At 47.3% G+C, this 20813-nt stretch overlaps 1 protein-coding gene across 6 annotated transcripts in view; it reads left to right on the top strand.

The window, feature by feature from the left end:
• LOC124032063 (signal peptide, CUB and EGF-like domain-containing protein 3) overlaps window positions 1-20813 on the top strand; it is a 125310-nt gene that overhangs the window by 95588 nt on the left and 8909 nt on the right. For all 6 annotated transcript variants that reach the window (XM_046344097.1, XM_046344095.1, XM_046344100.1 and 3 more), the window contains 2 exons: window positions 780-902; window positions 13658-13774. In XM_046344097.1, the coding sequence (XP_046200053.1) occupies window positions 780-902; window positions 13658-13774 (240 nt within the window). The remainder of the gene's footprint in view (window positions 1-779; window positions 903-13657; window positions 13775-20813) is intronic.

The raw sequence follows: 20813 nt of genomic DNA, 5'->3' as shown, positions 1-20813 counted from the left end.
GAGAGAGAGAGAGAGAGAGAGAGAGAGAGAGAGAGAGAGAGAGAGAGAGAGAGAGAGAGAGAGAGAGAGAGTTATTATTTTATTCCATTTCTGAGGCATTTATTTTAACCAGATGATGGACTGAACTCTCCTTCAAGAAACAAACGCCTCATTTAAGATTGAATCTGAAACATGACCCAACCTGCCAGGCCCTGATGAGCCATGTGATGTATTGATTGGTTATTGACAATGAAAAGAACGGTCGAGCTGTGTCGGGCTGTACCGCTGAGACATAGTTCTGCCCTGGCTGTCTCTGTAAGAGCTGTGATCTATTCTAACAACATGTGGACCCAGATCATACTCGTCTTAATGCTGGCCCTAAGGGAAAATCTCTAATGCACTTTCCTTGTGCAACTCTCTCTTCTCTTTCTGGGATGGATCTCCACTCAGCTGTTCTCGCCTGCTGCCTGGGCCCCAGAGTCATCTATCACACATGCATATTTCAGCCATCAAACACACATCACATCCTTACCCTCCATCTCTCTCTCTCCCCCTCTCTCTCTATGCCCCTCTCCCTCTCTCCCATCCCCATCTCTCTCTCTCCCCCTCTCTCTCTATGCCCCTCTCCCATCCCCATCTCTCTCTCTCCCCCTCTCTCTCTATGCCCCTCTCCCATCCCCATCTCTCTCTCTCCCCCTCTCTCTCTATGCCCCTCTCCCTCTCTCCCATCCCCATCTCTCTCTCTCCCCGCCAGTGCGTTAAAGTGAATGCTATGTACTGTATGTGTTTTCTGTCCTCAGACATTGATGAGTGTCGCCTGAACAACGGGGGATGTGATCACGTATGTCGGAACACAGTGGGCAGCTTCGAGTGCAGCTGCAAGAAGGGCTACAAGCTGCTGACCAATGAGAGGACATGCCAAGGTAGGAGCCCATCCCTCCAACCAATCATCGGTCAGAAAACAGACCTAACAAGACCTGGTCATACTGCTCATGATCCAATGTCCCAGTGACCACTACCTGTTCCGTGTGCCCTTCAGCTAATGACATAGATTTCAGATGTTTATGAGTTCAGCAGGTTTATTGAAACCTGAATTGGAAGGTAATAGCATAGTCGTGATAATAATAAATGGACTTCCTCCTCCCTAATTGTTTTGGCTTCAGCACGCTGAGGGAAGCTGCAGAACCAGGCCTCTATCTGGCTTGTTTGTTTCTGAGATTCAGTGGGAGCCGGGGGAGACAGCTGCAGAACAAATAAAGAGTGTGCCATGCAGAACTATGGAACCATGCAACTATGGAACTGAGCTAACTGACATTCTGAGTGGAAAAATAGACAATGTGCCTTGTCAATCAGTGTCAAGGCTGGTGCATATCAGGGACATGCCTTGGGCTCAACACTGAAACACGTCATCCTAAACATGCACATCTATACCAAGTATGCTGTTCAACTCACTGTATGGAGACCAACTGTTTCTATAATTTAACTTTAGAGCATGTAAAGGTACATCAACCTGACTATTTGGGGCAGGAATCTTTCTCTCCTCATTTGGAATCTCTTTACATAATTTGGCAGATGCTTTTACCCAAAGCGTTTCACATTTAACACATACAATATGGCCCAAGGGAGAGAACACATCTTTAATGTTCCCTCCAACCAACTCAGCCATATGGTCTTGGGAATATTCCGAGCTGAGAGGAGAAGGGTGGTGTTGTGTTGTATGTCTGGGGAGCTACTTGGGAACAGTGTGGAGATTGTCAGGAACAGTTTGTTTTGTCTGCAGATGAGGGGTGTTGATAAAGCTGGCCTCTTTTTGAGTGAGGCGTTGTCAGGCCAACACGCTCTGCTGCACCCCGTGCTACACCGCGCCACGCTGGCTACAGACTCATCCGTCTAGTCTACTCCGCCAGCTCCTATCCCTCCTGCTGAAAAGAAAGAAAAAGAGAGAAAAGCTTCATTTCTCTAAATTGCTGTCAGGTTGTTGCAGTAATCCTGGGTGTCTGCTATACCTGGGTGACTGTCTGACTGACTGACTGGTCCATGGCAGGGAGACAGGGATTTTAGCAGGTCTATAGTGTTATTCTATAGTGTTATTGTTTGTTTACAGCGTGTGAAGAGGTGTTTTGTTCCTCAATATATCATGGTTAGGTAGTCCCACATGATCTTACTGTATTTCCTTGATAGGTAACTGTCAATATAGTGCTTGGCCATTTTTTCTTAATGTTTTTTGTGCAGATCTTTTTTTGAGTGGACACCTTTATCCAATGTCCTAACATCAACAGCAATATTCTATACTGAAAAAATATAAACGCAACATTTTTCATAAACTGAAATAAACAATCCCTGAGATTTTCCAGACACACAAAAAGTGTATTTCTCACAGATTTTGTGCACACATTTGTTTACATCCTTGTTAGTGAACATTTCTCATTTGCCAAGATAATCCATCCACCTGGCAGATGTTGCATATCAAGAAGCTGATTAAACAGCATGATCATTACACAGGTGCACCTTGTGCTGGGTTCAATAAAATGCCACACTAAAATGTGCCGTTTTGTCACACAAGAAAATGCCACAGATATCATAAGTTTTCAGTGAGCATGTAATTGGCAAGCTGACTGCAGGAATGTCAACCAGAGCTGCTGCCAGATAATTTAATGTTAATTTCTCTACCATAAGCTTCTTCCAACATTGTGTTAGAGAATTTGGCAGTGCGTCCAACCGGCCTCACAACCGCAAACCACGTGTATGGCGTCGTGTGGGGGAGTGGTTTACTGATGTCAATGTTGTGAACAGAGTGCCCCATGGTAGCGGTGGTGTTATGGTATGGGCAGGCATAAGCTACAGACAACAAACACAATTGCAAATGCATGTTTCAGCATGATAATGCACAACCCCATGTCACAAGGATCTGTACACAATTCCTGGAAGCTGAAAGTGTCCCATTTCTTCCATGGCCTTTATACTCATCAGACATGTCACCCATTGAGCATGTTTCAGATGCTCTGGATTAACGTGTACGACAGCGTGTTCCAGTTCCCGCCAATATCCAGCAACTTTGCACAGCCATTGAAGAGGAGAGAGACAATATTCCACAGGTTACAATCAACAGCCTGATCAACTCCATGTGAAGGAGTTATTTAGCGCTGCACGAGGCAAATGGTGGTCACACCAGATACTGACTGGTTTTTGGATCCACGCCCGACCTTTTTTTTAAGGTATCTGTGACCAGCAGATGCATATCAAGTTTAATGTTTTTAATGTCACATGCACAAGTACAGTGAACTCAATGCAATGATCAATAACAATGTAATACTAGAAAAACACACAAGAAATAAAAAGAAATATGAAGAACACAATAAGTAAGTAAGCATACTATATACAGGGTCAGATCCAATGCTATATTCAGAATGTGCAGGGATACTGGAGTGATAGAGGTAGAAAGGTATAGGGGTAAGATGACTAGGCAACAGGATGTATGATGAACAGAGTAGCAGCAGCTTGTATGTGAGTGGGTGTAGAGTCAGTATAAATGTATGTGTGAGTGAGCTGATGATGGAGTTAGTGTTTGTGAGTGTGTATGGCCCTCTGTGTGCAAAGATACAGTGCAAAAATGCATACAGGGAACAACTTCGGTGGAAGTCGTGACAGCCACTCAATGTTAGTGGTGGCTGTTTAACAGTCTGGTGGCCTTGAGATAGAAGTTGTTTTTCAGTCTCGGTACCTGCTTTGATGCACCTGTACTGACCTCGCCTTCTGGATGATAGCGGGGTGAACAGGTAGTGGCTCGGGTGGTAGTTGTCCTTGATGATCTTTTTGGCCTTCCTGTAACATCAGGTGGTGTGGGTGTCCTGGAGGGCAGATAGTTTGCCCCCGGTGATGCGTTGTGCAGACCTCACTACCCTCTGGAAAGCCTTACGGTTGTGGGCGGAGCAGTTGCCGGACCAGGCTGTGATACAGCCCAACAGGATGCTCTCGATTGTGCATCTGTAAAAGTTTGTGAGTGTTTTTGGTGACAAGCCAAATTTCTTCAGCCTCCTGAGGTTGAAGAGGCACTGTTGCGCCTTCTTCTCCACGCTGTCTGTGTGGGTTGACCATTTCATTTTGTCCGTTATATGTACGCCGAGGAACTTAAAACTTTCCACCTTCTCTGCTACTGTTCATGATTACAGAAGTGAGTACTACAGGGCGGTAGTCATTGTGACATGAAGCCTTAGAGTTCTTGGGGACTGGAAGGATGGTGCTCATCTTAAACATGTGGGGATTACAGACTGGGACAAGGAGAGGTTGAAAATGAATATGGGTGCCAGCTGTTCTGTGCATGCTCGGTGAACGCTCCCTGGAATCTGTATCTGTGTTAGGGTCTAATCCATTTATTTCCACTGACTGATTTCCTTATATGAACTGTAACTGAGTACAATCTTAGAAATTGTTGCATGTTGCGTTTATATTTTTGTTCAGTATAATTCTTAGGTAAGTGGTGTGTGGTCAGCACCTCCTCAGTCCAAGACCCAGCTGGTTGACTACAGCAGGGACCATCCACGCTAGCTAGCTCAGATCTGGCCTGGTTGGCCATTGTTGTTTGGAACTTTGGGGAGTAAAAAGGAAGAGGGAAATGTGCTAAGCATAGGCCCAAATAACGCTCTTATCTATACCACCTGAGGACAGTGCCATACGTGAGTAAAATAGCTATAAAAACAATCCTAATAAATCCTGACTTATTAGAGATGTGGCTGTGCTGTTCGGTAAAAAGAAGAACCTACTACAGTACACAAAGTGCATACTGTGGTAAGGTATTGGGATGTATAAACTGAACTCCACAACCCCGTTTATCTTGCTTTGAACGGACACTGTGTTTCCCAGCTGTCAGCGGCCCACGGCCCATCAATCAAGACGCGACATGTCTGGCCCGGTCCAGGGCTTGGAGGCTTTCCTCGACCCTTCCTCCCCCCTACCCACCCCTCATCCCCTGCTAATCCCTATGAGGGCGTTGTCGGAGGGCCCTTATCAGATCCTACTAGGTCTCCCCCAGGAGGAGCATCAAGGCCTTATCTACTCTGTGTAAACAGCCTCTGCCAAGCATTGTTTCACCATTCTATTGTTGTAACATTTATTTGCTCTGAAGGATTGTTATTTTTTGTAGCTGAGGGGGGAAAAGGAGGTGGTGGGGAGATTCGTAGGCCAGTTTGGCACAGCGTGAGTCAGCGTAATTGCTGCTACGGAGGAGGATTGGCGGAAGAAATCTGTGGCTTTGTTTTTTTATTTTTTATTTTATCTTATGCAGTCATATGCCTGGCACCCCATAAATAACACAATTGTAGAAATGTGAGATTGTTCAGATGGAGGGAGCAAGCAAGGGGGTTTCTGCCTGTGTTGTGTTAAAAAAACAGCAGCCACTGTTCCTTCAGTGTGTTCCTCATCTGCACGTACACCATGGGTCTCAAGCCCTGCCAACCACTGCATACCTCACCTTACCTGCTGGTAAACAACGAACATAGTCCCAGGCATCCTGAAACATCCAAGCCCATCCCTTACTTTCTGCAGTGTAGTACAATACAACGTTACAGGTTGCTTCTTCCCATTCAATCATATTGATCAGAGCTGGATAGAGTATGTCCAAGCAGCAAAGCATGTACCCTGTCATCCCCAGTCCTGAGATGTTAGCTAGCATCCCAATATCCCAGAGGAGTTCTTTCAAACGAAACAAATGATGCCATTTAGATGCCAATTCATTTCTATTTTTGACAGCTATGTAAAAGTTAGCTCTTAAAGCCCCCATGCAGTCTTTACATTTTACATTTAAAAATTGATTTTAAATGATTTTAAAAATCATTACTGTATGTTTAAATCATCACTGTTTTTATTTAATGAAAATAACTCAAAATACATTTTTTATCATTTATTTCCATGAGCCTCCTTTGCCATTGAAATGCTCTGTCTGATTGTGTTGGTGTGTTGATACAAATGTAAATATATATACATACACATATACATACACAGCTAGAGCCTACCCGGCTTACCCTAGAAGGGATACAGCTTTTGTCAAATTGCCGTCAAAACTTTTCCTAACCTTAACCTATTTCACCTAACCTGCTACGTTAATTATCCTAACCTGCTGCATAAGTTATCTTAACCTGCTACGAAAAGTCAAATCTGACAAATGCTCTATCCCATTTAGTCAAAACCCACTTACCCATTCAAAGTAGGAGGATACTTATGCAAATAACATGCATATATAATATGATACATATATAAGATGACTGGTCATTGGTAAGATTGGGATTTCATGATTTGGGTCAAAAACTCCATCCCACAGGTTGAAATTCCAGGATTTTTCATTCAAACAGCTCTTAGACAACAAGGGCATTATCATAATTTTCATAGTTTCTGAGTGTTATTTCGACCTCATAGTGTGGAAATATCATTACAAAAATGTACAATCAAATGTGTAACTGCACTGCCCCTTAAAGCTCTACTGAGCCCCAAAGTAATAACCCAATGTGGTAATATATGAAAAGCATCTCTTCCTCAGTAGCCCAGTGTTAAACAGAAATATGATTCCGTTCAAGGTATTGTGAACGAGAGTTCACAATGTGAACATGAAGTGGAGATCACTTCCAATTCTTTACCTGAATGAATATCTCCTCTTTGTGCCAAATTGCAGTAATAAAACCTTTTACGGGTGATTGAAATGTTCGACATCAGCTTGTGTTCCTCTCGACACACTGAAGACTCCCTGTCTACTCTTTTGAAAATGGATCACATCCTGGAAATGGTGTTTCATCTCAACCCAAGCCCACTTCTTTAGTTGGAGGTGTTCTTACAAGGGGCTTGTCGAGTAGAAAACTCATTGGCTGTGTCTATGACACATTCGTAAAATATAAATGCAAAATGCAACAATTTCAATGATTTTACTGTGTTACAGTTCATATAAAGAAATCAGTCAATAAAAATGTATTCAATAGGCCCTAATCTATGGATTTCCCATGACTGGGCAGGGGCGCAGCCATGGGTGGACCTGGGAGGGTATAGGCCTTCCCACTTTGGTCTCAGATGACCCCGCAGGTGAAGAAGCTGGATGTGGAGGGATGGCATGGTTACACGTGGTCTGTGGTTGTGAGGCCGGTTGGACATACTGCCAAATTCTCTAAAATGACATTGGAGGTGGCTTATGGTAGAGAAATGAACATGAAATTCTCTGGCAACAGCTCTGGTGGACATTCCTGCAGTCAGCATGCCAATTGCACGCTCCCTAAAAGAGAGAAAAATGTTTTCTGGAAAATGTCTGGGACTTTTTATTTTAGCTCATGGTCAGGGAATACAGATAGAAAAGTAACAATGCAGTGCTGGGTGGGGGGCAGGGGGCAGGGTTAGGGAATACAGATAGAGAGAGTAACAATGTAGTGCTGGGTGGGGGCAGGGGGCAGGGGGCAGGGTTAGGGAATACAGATAGAGAAAGTAACAATGTGGTGCTGGGTGGGGGGCATGGGGCAGGGTCAGGGAATACAGATAGAGAAAGTAACAATGTGGTGCTGGGTGGGGGGCAGGGGCGGGGTCAGGGAATACAGATAGAGAAAGTAACAATGCAGTGCTGGGTGGGGGCAGGGGGCAGGGGCAGGGGGCAGGGTCAGGGAATACAGATAGAGAAAGTAACAATGTAGTGCTGGGTGGGGGGCAGGGGGCAGGGTCAGGGAATACAGATAGAAAGAGTAACAATGTAGTGCTGGGTGGGGGCAGGGGGCAGGGTCAGGGAATACAGATAGAAAGAGTAACAATGTAGTGCTGGGTGGGGAGCAGGGGGCAGGGTGAGGGAATACAGATAGATAAAGTAACAATGCAGTGCTGGGTGGGGGCAGGGGGCAGGGTGAGGGAATACAGATAGAGAGAGTAACAATGCAGTGCTGGGTGGGGGGCAGGGGGCAGGGTGAGGGAATACAGATAGATAAAGTAACAATGCAGTGCTGGGTGGGGGGCAGGGGGCAGGGTTAGGGAATACAGATAGAGAGAGTAACAATGTAGTGCTGGGTGGGGGCAGGGGGCAGGGTCAGGGAATACAGATAGAAAAAGTAACAATGTAGTGCTGGGTGGGGGGCAGGGGGCAGGGGGCAGGGGGCAGGGGGCAGGGGCAGGGGGCAGGAGACAGGGAATACAGATAGAGAAAGTAACAATGTAGTGCTGGGTGGGGGCAGGGGGGCAGGGTCAGGGAATACAGATAGAGAAAGTAACAATGTAGTGCTGGGTGGGGGCAGGGGGCAGGGAGAGGGAATACAGATAGAAAGAGTAACAATGTAGTGCTGGGTGGGGGGCAGGGGGCAGGGTGAGGGAATACAGATAGAAAGAGTAACAATGTAGTGCTGGGTGGGGGGCAGGGGGCAGGGTTAGGGAATACAGATAGAAAGAGTAACAATGTAGTGCTGGGTGGGGGGCAGGGGGCAGGGTTAGGGAATACAGATAGAGAGAGTAACAATGCAGTGCTGGGTGGGGGCAGGGGCAGGGTTAGGGAATACAGATAGAAAGAGTAACAATGTAGTGCTGGGTGGGGGCAGGGGGCAGGGTTAGGGAATACAGATAGAAAGAGTAACAATGTAGTGCTGGGTGGGGGGCAGGGGGCAGGGTTAGGGAATACAGATAGAGAGAGTAACAATGCAGTGCTGGGTGGGGGGCAGGGGGCAGGGTTAGGGAATACAGATAGAAAGAGTAACAATGTAGTGCTGGGTGGGGGCAGGGGGCAGGGTTAGGGAATACAGATAGAAAGAGTAACAATGTAGTGCTGGGTGGGGGGCAGGGGGCAGGGTTAGGGAATACAGATAGAAAGAGTAACAATGTAGTGCTGGGTGGGGGGCAGGGGGCAGGGTTAGGGAATACAGATAGAGAGAGTAACAATGCAGTGCTGGGTGGGGGCAGGGGGCAGGGTCAGGGGGCAGGGTCAGGGAATACAGATAGAGAAAGTAACAATGTAGTGCTGGGTGGGGGGCAGGGGCAGCAGGGTCAGGGGGCAGGGTCAGGGAATACAGATAGATAAAGTAACAATGTAGTGCTGGGTGGGGGGCAGGGGGCAGGGTTAGGGAATACAGATAGATAAAGTAACAATGTAGTGCTGGGTGGGGGCAGGGGGCAGGGTCAGGGGGTAGGGTCAGGGAATACAGATAGAGAAAGTAACAATGTAGTGCTGGGTGGGGGGCAGGGGGCAGGGGGCAGGGTCAGGGGGCAGGGTCAGGGAATACAGATAGAGAAAGTAACAATGTAGTGCTGGGTGGGGGGCAGGGGGCAGGGGGCAGGGTTAGGGAAGAGAGAGTAACAATGTAGTGTTGGGTGGGGGCAGGGGGCAGAGTTATGGAATACAGATAGAGAGAGTAACAATGTAGTGCTGGGTGGGGGGCAGGGGGCAGGGTCAGGGAATACAGATAGAAAGAGTAACAATGTAGTGCTGGGTGGGGGCAGGGGGCAGGGTCAGGGAATACAGATAGAAAGAGTAACAATGTAGTAACAATGTAGTGCTGGGTGGGGGGCAGGGGGCAGGGTGAGGGAATACAGATAGAAAGAGTAACAATGCAGTGCTGGGTGGGGGGCAGGGGGCAGGGTCAGGGAATACAGATAGAGAGAGTAACAATGTAGTGCTGGGTGGGGGGCAGGGGGCAGGGGGTTAGGGAATACAGATAGAAAGAGTAACAATGTAGTGCTGGGTGGGGGGCAGGGGGCAGGGTTAGGGAATACAGATAGAGAGAGTAACAATGTAGTGCTGGGTGGGGGGCAGGGGGCAGGGTTAGGGAATACAGATAGAAAGAGTAACAATGTAGTGCTGGGTGGGGGCAGGGGGCAGGGTTAGGGAATACAGATAGAGAGAGTAACAATGTAGTGCTGGGTGGGGGCAGGGGGCAGGGTTAGGGAATACAGATAGAGAGAGTAACAATGTAGTGCTGGGTGGGGGGCAGGGGGCAGGGTCAGGGAATACAGATAGAGAAAGTAACAATGTAGTGCTGGGTGGGGGGCAGGGGGAGGGTCAGGGAATACAGATAGAGAAAGTAACAATGCAGTGCTGGGGGTGGGGGCAGGGGGCAGGGTTAGGGAATATAGATAGATAAAGTAACAATGTAGTGCTGGGTGGGGGCAGGGGGCAGGGTGAGGGAATACAGATAGAGAGAGTAACAATGTAGTGCTGGGTGGGGGCAGGGGGCAGAGTTAGGGAATACAGATAGAGAGAGTAACAATGTAGTGCTGGGTGGGGGCAGGGGGCAGGGTTAGGGAATACAGATAGAGAAAGTAACAATGTGGTGCTGGGTGGGGGCAGGGGGCAGGGGGCAGGGGGCAGGGGGCAGGGGGCAGGGTCAGGGAATACAGATAGAAAGAGTAACAATGTAGTGCTGGGTGGGGGCAGGGGGCAGGGTCAGGGGCAGGGGGCAGGGGGCAGGGGCAGGGGGCAGGAGACAGGGAATACAGATAGAGAGAATATCAATGCAGTGCTGGGTGGGGGCAGGGGGCAGGGGGCAGGGTCAGGGAATACAGATAGAAAGAGTAACAATGTAGTGCTGGGTGGGGGGCAGGGGCAGGGTCAGGGAATACAGATAGAAAGAGTAACAATGTAGTGCTAGGTGGGGGGCAGGGGGCAGGGTCAGGGAATACTGATAGAAAGAGTAACAATGTAGTGCTGGGTGGGGGGCAGGGGGCAGGGTCAGGGAATACAGATAGAAAAAGTAACAATGCAGTGCTGGGTGGGGGCAGGGGGCAGGGTGAGGGAATACAGATAGAGAGAGTAACAATGCAGTGCTGGGTGGGGGCAGGGGCCAGGGTCAGGGGGTAGGGTCAGGGAATACAGATAGAGAAAGTAACAATGTAGTGCTGGGTGGGGGCAGGGGGCAGGGTCAGGGGGCAGGGTCAGGGAATACAGATAGAGAAAGTAACAATGTAGTGCTGGGTGGGGGCAGGGGCAGGGGGCAGGGTTAGGGAAGAGAGAGTAACAATGTAGTGTTGGGTGGGGGGCAGGGGGCAGGGTTATGGAATACAGATAGAGAGAGTAACAATGTAGTGCTGGGTGGGGGCAGGGGACAGGGTTAGGGAATACAGATAGAGAGAGTAACAATGTAGTGCTGGGTGGGGGGCAGGGGGCAGGGTTAGGGAATACAGATAGAGAGAGTAGCAATGTAGTGCTGGGTGGGGGCAGGGGGCAGGCTCAGGGAATACAGATAGAGAAAGTAACAATGTAGTGCTGGGTGGGTGGCAGGGGCAGGGTTAGGGAAGAGAGAGTAACAATGTAGTGCTGGGTGGGGGCAGGGGGCAGGGTTAGGGAATACAGATAGAGAGAGTAACAATGTAGTGCTGGGTGGGGGCAGGGGGCAGGGTTAGGGAATACAGATAGAGAAAGTAACAATGTGGTGCTGGGTGGGGGCAGGGGGCAGGGGGCAGGGGGCAGGGTCAGGGAATACAGATAGAGAGAGTAACAATGTAGTGCTGGGTGGGGGCAGGGGGCAGGGGGCAGGGGGCAGGGGCAGGGGGCAGGAGACAGGGAATACAGATAGAGAGAATATCAATGCAGTGCTGGGTGAGGGGCAGGGGGCAGGGTCAGGGAATACAGATAGAAAGAGTAACAATGTAGTGCTGGGTGGGGGCAGGGGGCAGGGTCAGGGAATACAGATAGAAAGAGTAACAATGTAGTGCTAGGTGGGGGCAGGGGGCAGGGTCAGGGAATACTGATAGAAAGAGTAACAATGTAGTGCTGGGTGGGGGCAGGGGGCAGGGTCAGGGAATACAGATAGAAAAAGTAACAATGCAGTGCTGGGTGGGGGGCAGGGGCCAGGGTCAGGGGGTAGGGTCAGGGAATACAGATAGCGAAAGTAACAATGTAGTGCTGGGTGGGGGGCAGGGGGCAGGGGGCAGGGTCAGGGGGCAGGGTCAGGGAATACAGATAGAGAAAGTAACAATGTAGTGCTGGGTTGGGGGCAGGGGGCAGGGTGAGGGAATACAGATAGAGAACGTAACAATGTAGTGCTGGGTGGGGGGCAGGGGGCAGGGGGCAGGGTTAGGGAAGAGAGAGTAACAATGTAGTGTTGGGTGGGGGGCAGGGGGCAGGGTTATGGAATACAGATAGAGAGAGTAACAATGTAGTGCTGGGTGGGGGCAGGGGGCAGGGTCAGGGAATACAGATAGAAAAAGTAACAATGTAGTGCTGGGTGGGGGCAGGGGGCAGAGTTAGGGAATACAGATAGAGAGAGTAACAATGTAGTGCTGGGTGGGGGGCAGGGGGCAGGGTCAGGGAATACAGATAGAAAAAGTAACAATGTAGTGCTGGGTGGGGGCAGGGGGCAGAGTTAGGGAATACAGATAGAGAGAGTAACAATGTAGTGCTGGGTGGGGGCAGGGGCAGGGTTAGGGAATACAGATAGAGAGAGTAACAATGTAGTGCTGGGTGGGGGGCAGGGGGCAGGGTTAGGGAATACAGATAGAAAAAGTAACAATGTAGTGCTGGGTGGGGGCAGGGGGCAGGGTTAGGGAATACAGATAGAAAAAGTAACAATGTAGTGCTGGGTGGGGGGCAGGGGGCAGGGTCAGGGAATACAGATAGAAAAAGTAACAATGTAGTGCTGGGTGGGTGGTGGGGGCAGGGGGCAGGGGCAGGGGGCAGGGAATACAGATAGAGAAAGTAACGATGTAGTGCTGGGCAGGGGGCAGGGGGCACGGGGCAGGGGGAAGGGGCAGGGGGGGGCAGGGGGCAGGGTTAGGGAATACAGATAGAGAAAGTAACAATGTAGTGCTGGGCAGGGGGCAGGGGGCAGGGGGCAGGGTTAGGGAATACAGATAGAGAAAGTAACAATGTAGTGCTGGGTGGGTGGCAGGGGGCAGGGTCAGGGAATACAGATAGAGAAAGTAACAATGTAGTGCTGGGTGGGGGGCAGAGGGCAGGGTCAGGGAATACAGATAGAGAAAGTAACAATGTAGTTCTGGGTGGCAGGGGATAGGGGGCAAGGGGGCAGGGGGCAGGGTCAGGGAATACAGATAGAGAAAAGTAACAATGTAGTTCTGGGTGGCAGGGGGCAGGGGGCAGGGGGCAGGGGGCAGGGGGCAGGGGGGGGGCAGGGTCAGGGAATACAGATAGAGAAAGTAACAATGTGGTGCTGGGTGGGGGGCAGGGGGCAGGGGGCAGGGTCAGGGAATACAGATAGAGAAAGTAACAATGTAGTGCTGGGTGGGTGGCAGGGGGCAGGGAAGTTGGCTGGAGTGGTATGGGCTATTTCTTTTAGACAGACATATTCATGACTCTGCTTCTCAGACAAATTATTTCCAATTGGCTTCAGAACAAAATAATGAGAAGCTTGCAAGATAGTGAGCTAGAGGGAACGTTCATTAAATTGTATTTTTTTTAGAGGACGAAACAGTGATATGGGGAAATGATCGACAGGTAGTTCGGGAATTGAAATTGGGCCAAAGCTCCTGTTATCAGTAGGGGAAACATACTCCTGCTCAGACTCCTGCTCAGACTGTCAACCAATGTCTCATTCCAAACAAAATGATTTTCAATTTTAAAAAACGTTTTGTTATTTGCCAGGTCGCATTGCAATTTATTACTAATCCAAGCTGCCATAAATAGTGTTTTTTTCTCATTATAAAATCTTAAATGAGTTGTAAGAAGATGTGTAAGTGAATAATGTGAAGTCATACCTATGTCTCTCTATATTTTCCCTCTTCCCAGACATTGACGAGTGTTCTTTTGACCGGGCGTGTGACCATTCCTGCGTCAACTCCCCCGGCAGCTTCCAGTGCTTCTGTCATAAAGGCTATGTTCTCTACGGTCTGGCACATTGTGGAGGTAAGGTGACACTTATCCCCCCTCTCCAGGGCTCTGTACACTATTACTCACCCAGTCCACCACACTTAATAATAATAATAATATATGCCATTTAGCAGATGCTTTTATCCAAAGCGACTTACAGTCATGTGTGCATACATTCTACGTATGGGTGGTCCCGGGGATCGAACCCACTACTCTGGCGTTACAAGCGCCATGCTCTACCAACTGAGCTACGTGGCCGTTATCCCTCGTAACTTGAATATTCATTGGCATTATTACTTCATCTAGTTTCTATACCAGCTGTATTTTGTGTAGTCTGTTTGTATGGCTCCTTATTCCATATTGCTCATCAGACCAGTCAGTCTAATGCTGATGCAATTCCGAGTTGGAGGAAGACTTAGCCTTGATTTTGTGATATGAGTAGTACACAGTAGCACCCATGGCTCAACCTGTTGCACTAAAACAAACAACTCTTATAAGAGGACGTGCTTGATGCTGTGGTAAAGTTAATCTATTCCAGTGTGGTAGAGGTTTGATAGTTCCAGACGACAGGTGTGTGCTAGATCTGCAGGGTAGAGAGAGGGAGGGACCTGTTTCAGCACATCAGACTGTTTCAGCGGTCCTTTGATGGTCTGTGTATCACGGGTCTGAATCTGAGGCTGTCTCAAGAGACCTCTCAGCAGAGGGTCTCTCAGAGGAGGTGTAGGACATTGAGAGAGTGACAGAGAGAGACAGAGAGAGAGAGAAAGAGGCAGAGCGAGACAGAGAAAGGGGAGAGAGAGAATTCACAAAATGGGACGATCACCAAATTGAGACTCTGTTTGCAGAATTCTGCAAAAATATCCTCCATGTACAGCATAAAACACCAAATAATGCATGCAGAGCAGAACTAGGCCGATACCCACTAATTATCAAAATCCAGAAAAAGAGGTGTTAAATTCTACAACCACTTAAAAGGAAGCGATTCCCAAACCTTCCATAACAAAGCCATCACCAACAGAGAGATTAACCTGGAGAAGAGTCCACTAAGCAAGCTGGTCCTGGGGCTCTGTTCACAAACACAAACAGACCCCACAGAGCTCAAGGAGAGCAACACAATTAGACCCAAGCATACCAGGAGAAAACAAAAATTGGAAATAATTTACAAAGAAACTGAGCAAATTAGAATGCTATTGGGCCCTAAACAGAGAGTACACATTGGCAGAATACCTGACCACTGTGACTGACCAAAACTTAAGGAAAGATTTGACTATGTACAGACTCAGTGAGCATAGCCTTGCTATTGAGAAAGGCCGCCGTGGGCAGACCTGGCTCTCAAGAGAAGACAGGCTATGTGCTCACTGCCAACAAAATGAGATGGAATTTGAGCTGCATTTCCTAACCTCCTGCCCAATATATGACCATATTAGAGAGACATATTTCCCTCAGATTACACAGAGCCACAAAAAAATCTGAAAACAAACCCAATTTTGATAAACCCTCATATCTATTCGGTGAAATACCACAGTGTGCCATCACAGCAGCAATATTTGTGACCTGTTGCCACAAGAAAAGGGCAACCAGTGAAGAACAAACACCATTGTAAATACAACCCATATTTATGTTTATTTATTTTCCGTTTTGTACTTAACAATGTGCACATAATATGACATTAAAATGTCTTTATTCTTTTGGAACTTTTGTGAGTGTAATGTTTACTGTAAATTGTAATTGTTTATTTCACTTTTTTTATTATCTACTTTCTTGCTTTGGCAAAGTTAACATATGTTTTCCATGCCAATAAAGCCCTTAAATTGAAATTGAATTGAGAGAGACAGAGAGAGAGAGACAAAGAGAAATAGAGACAAAGAGAGAGACAAAGAGAGAGACAAAGAGAGAGCGACAGAGGGAGAGGAGGGAGAAAGAGACACAGAGAGAGAGGGAGAGACAGAGAGACAGACTATGTACACACACAAAACACATAGCTTTCCAATTATTTATTCTCCATTCTTGTTCGTTTTGACAGGTCTATCAATGCAGGAATGTTATGATAGCATATTTCCAGCACATGGAATGTAATATGTGTGAATGAGAGGGCAGAATAGTTGCCTGGCATAAGAGCTGTGTGTGTATCTGTGTGCCATTCTAGAAAAGTCCTACTGGTGATGAATGACTCTCCCTCCCTCTTCTAGTCTACACTGTCGGAACTGTTAGATAACCCTGAGATTTATGTTGCTTCCCCTGCACCTCCTCTTCCACAGCAGTAACCAAGGTTGTGTTATTCCCCACCGTAGTTTATCAGTTGAAATATAGCTGCCAAACACGCCAGAGACCGCTGCTCAGTGCTTAACAATGGACTCACCCTAAATAACCCCTATTAGGTCAGTGACCTGCTGTGGAGGCCTGTCATCACTGACTTCAGCGGACATGTGAGAAAGACTACCCTGACTGAGACATTAGGAAAACCACATGGTGGAGTTACATTGTGGCGTTAAAGTGAGAGAGGCATGTATTGAGGTGGTACGCTAGCTGTAGAGTAGATGTTACTGTCTGATTAATCCATCTGAAGAAATCAATATGTTGTTTACATAAAACCAAGTTGATATTTGATCATTAGAATACAACTTATATATGTGTTGAATTTGACATGGTTACAATCACTTGATAAGCATTGAGTAGACTTAAACTTCTTAAGGCTAGGTGGGACAACATCCGGTGAAATTGCAGAGCACGAAATTCAAAATACAAACAATTGTTAAAATGAAACATTCATGAAAATACATGTGTCATACATAATTTAAAAGACTAACTTCTTGTTAATCCAGCCGCTTTGTCAGATTTCAAAAAGGCTTTACGGCGAAAGCATACCATGCGATTATCTGAGGACAGCGCCCTGCACATAAAATCTTTGAAAACATTTTCCTAACAAGCAGAGGTGTCACAAAAGTCAGAAATAAATCACTTACCTTTGAAGATCTTCCTCTGTTTGCAACCCCAAGGGTCCCACATTCACAACAAATGGTAGTTTTGTTCGATAAAGTCCTTCTTTATATCCCCAAAAAGTAATTCCATTCGTTCAACATGCATACAAAGCAATCCCAAAAGTTACCAATAAACTTCGTCCAAACAAGTCAAACAACGTTTCTAATCAATCCTCAGGTACCCTAATATGTAAAGAAATTATACAATTTAAGACGGAGTATAGTATGTTCATTACCGGAGATAAATAATGAAGTGCGCGCCCTCATCCACGCGTGCCACAAGACTACAGTCCAAATGATAGCCACCTTGAAAAACTACAAATTCTAGCTCATTTAAATAAAAAAACAGGCCTGAAACCCTTTCTAAAGATTGTTTCCATCTAGTGGAAGCCATAGGAACTGCAATCTGGGAGGATTTGCTTTGAATATCCCATAGACAAATGTCTGAATAGGTGGTGACATCAAAAAAAAGAATTCTGGATGGATTCTCCTCTGGTTTTTGCCAGCCATATCAGTTCTGTTATACTCACATACATTATTTTAAGAGTTTTAGAAACTTCGGAATGTGTCCTATCCAATACTACCAATTATATGCATATCCTAGCTTCTGGGCCTGAGCAACAGGCAGTTTACTTTGGGCACGTCAGTTATCCGAACTTCCGAATACCGCCCCCTAGGCCTAAGAAGTTTTTAAGAAGACACGGTACCCCATTCTCTACAGACATGGTGCCCTCTGTTTACTGTTGACCTTCACAGTCAAACTGTGATTAGCCTATTCTACAGCCTCTCAGTCTCACTGGAGTCTGGGGCAGAAGAATGTGTGTCTGCGTGTCAGGGAGATGACAGGTATTGATGCCTATTGAAGAAAGCAAGAGCCGGCGGGTGAGCTAGCTCATTTTCATGTTTCTTTTCGTTCTCCCCTGGAGTTGGAGTAATGCCTTTGACACCAGCGGATGATATCATCCACAGACAATAATGATGCATGAGGTCAGCATTCATGTCAATCTGAATGTCTTTTTCTTCTCTCTCTTTGACTCTCCACTCTTATTCTCCAATCCCACATTGGCCTCTGGGATGAATGAGTTGATTTCTTCTTCTCTCTGTGTGTGTCTCTCACTCTCTCTGTCTCTCACTCTCTCTTTCTCTCACTCTCTCTGTCTTTCTCTCTCTCTCATTACAGTTTTTCTCAATTGCTAAAACACTAAAACCCATTGGCTGAACAAAGTTCTCAGTTGCCTGGACTCATTTAACTAATTATGCAGTCTGTTGTCAATACCTTAAACCATTTCACATGGTAAAACACTATTTGCAGATCTCACTTAGACTTTTCAACAAAACTCTAAACACATTCTCATTCTCAAAACACATTCTGCACTCTAATGCACATGTCATCCATACTGGTAAACACAAGTGGCAACAATCAAATACAAATAGAGAACATATGTCATTGATTGAACACAACCACTCAAAATTGATTTAACCTGTTTCAAATGATGCGACACAACCAATATAAACCAGTTCAGAGAGCAAACAGGTTGTTGAAGGTGGGAAGGAGAAAGTCTGAGAATGGATATTGTTGTACAGTGCATTGTAGGCTGTATACTGTACAATGGATGAATTGTATGGCCCTGAACATTGTACCCTCCATTTATTAACAGCACTGCACTGATTGCTCAATAGATTTTGACTGGTTGCAGGTTCATATCAACAAAGAACAAGGATTCCAGTATCACAGAGACAAAGGACAAGTTTGTGAGATGCAGGGTAGGGTACATTACTGTAAAAATAGGGATACAAGGAGGAGGAAGAACAAAAAACAAAATTGCAAAGAGCAAAGCAAAGTAGTAATTCCTGATCAGTTTTGAGCTACTATGATAGAACATGTTTTCATTCATCAAAAGACAATGACAGGAAAATGTGCATTTTTTTAAAATTAAAAATGTACTTCTCCCTGAGGATTGTATGTTTTGAACAATGTGTTTTCTATTTTTCGGTGTATTGTTTACTGACTGCTTGAGAGTGAATTATAATTTTGATCACTTTGTTTAGGATTTGAGAGCAGTGTTTGATTTTGAACACAGGTAAAACTGTTTTGAGGCGAATGTTTCATTATGCAAGAGGAGTCAGAGGTTATGTAAATAGTGCTTGAAGATGAGGTTTTGCATTTAATGTTTTCAGGAAATGGAGCAAGGTTTCAGAAATCGTGTTTTGGCAATTCAGAAAAACTCGAAATGGAGTTATTCAAGGTGAAGGTCAGATTTCTTCAGACAAGCAGCTTGACAGACAGATGCATCTCCTTTGCTTTGTGACAACACAACCCCAGCCAAACACTATTGATGAAGTCATCCTCTTCATGGTGGGAGAGAGCAGTGGAGGCTTGCAGACTGTTTTATTCACGCTGAATAATCAAGCTAATCGATATTCTATCAGCAGGCCACATCATCAATCACTGTTATTATCTGTGTTTCTCTCCTGGTGTCCCTGTCACTAAGCTTGGCTTAGCCCAGCACCGAGCCACACCCCTTTGCCTTGTCCCCCTCATCCTCAGCACCAAGCCACACCGCCTTGCCTTGTCCCCCTCATCCTCAGCACCAAGCCATACCGCCTTGCCTTGTCCTCCTCATCCTCAGCACCGAGCCACACCCCTTTGCCTTGTCGCCCTCATCCTCAGCACCAAGCCACACCGCCTTGCCTTGTCCCCCTCATCCTCAGCACCAAGCCATACCGCCTTGCCTTGTCCTCCTCATCCTCAGCCTCAGCCCCAAGCCACACTGCCTTGCCTTGTCCCCCCTCATCCTCAGCACTAAGCCACTCCCCCTTGCCTTGTCATTCTCAGCCCAGAGACACACCGCCTTGCCTTGTCCTCCTCATCCTCAGGCCCAAGCCACACCACCTTGCCTTGTCCTCCTCATCCTCAGCACCGAGCCACACCGCCTTGCCTTGTCCTCCTCATCCTCAGCCCAGAGCCACACCCCCTTGCCTTGTCATTCTCAGCCCAGAGACACGCCGCCTTGCCTTGTCCTCCTCATCCTCAGCCCAGAGACACACCACCTTGCCTTGTCCTCCTCATCCTCAGGCCCGAGCCACCCTGCCATGCCTTTTCTTCCTCATCCTCAGGCCCGAGCCACACCGCCTTGCCTTGTCCTCCTCATCCTCAGCACCGAGCCACACCGCCTTGCCTTGTCCTCCTCATCCTCAGCCCAGAGCCACACCCCCTTGCCTTGTCATTCTCAGCCCAGAGACACGCCGCCTTGCCTTGTCCTCCTCATCCTCAGCCCAGAGACACACCACCTTGCCTTGTCCTCCTCATCCTCAGGCCCGAGCCACCCTGCCATGCCTTTTCCTCCTCATCCTCAGGCCCGAGCCACACCGCCTTGCCTTGTCCTCCTCATCCTCAGCACCGAGCCACACCGCCTTGCCTTGTCCTCCTCATCCTCAGAACCGAGCCAAAACCGCCTTGCCTTGTCCTCCTCATCCTCAGCACCGAACCACACCGCCTTGCCTTGTCCTCCTCATCCTCGGGAACCGAGCCAAAACCGCCTTGCCTTGTCCTCCTCATCCTCAGCACCGAGCCACACCGCCTTGCCTCGTCCTCCTCAGAACCGAGCCACACCGCCTTGCCTTGTCCTCCTCATCCTCAGCACCGAGCCACACCGCCTTGCCTTGTCCTCCTCATCCTCAGCACCGAGCCACACCGCCTTGCCTTGTCCTCCTCATCCTCAGAACCGAGCCACACCGCCTTGCCTTGGTTTTGGTTTATGTGTGTTAAAAATGTATTATCATTTACTCCTCTCTGGCTCTGTAAAGTCCCTCCAAGTGTTCTTCTTCTCAAAGAGAGAGAATTTTGGTGAGAAGAGAAGTTTCTGACCAAGGGGAAATGCAAAGCAGTGATATCACGTCCTGGATTCAAATGAGAAATCAGGCCTGTTTATTAAAACAGACATTCATATTTTGTAGACGTGATCACTGACAGTAGAACTGAGTGAGTGAGTGAGTGAGTGAGTGAGTGAGTGAGTGAGTGAGTGAGTGAGTGAGTGAGTGAGTGAGTGAGTACCAATCAAAAGTTTGGCCACACCTACTCATTCAAAAGAAAATCT

The sequence above is a fragment of the Oncorhynchus gorbuscha genome, linkage group LG03, assembly GCF_021184085.1.
Source record: "Oncorhynchus gorbuscha isolate QuinsamMale2020 ecotype Even-year linkage group LG03, OgorEven_v1.0, whole genome shotgun sequence".
NCBI classification, from domain to species: domain Eukaryota; kingdom Metazoa; phylum Chordata; class Actinopteri; order Salmoniformes; family Salmonidae; genus Oncorhynchus; species Oncorhynchus gorbuscha.
This window is presented reverse-complemented; position numbering and strand designations above follow the sequence as displayed.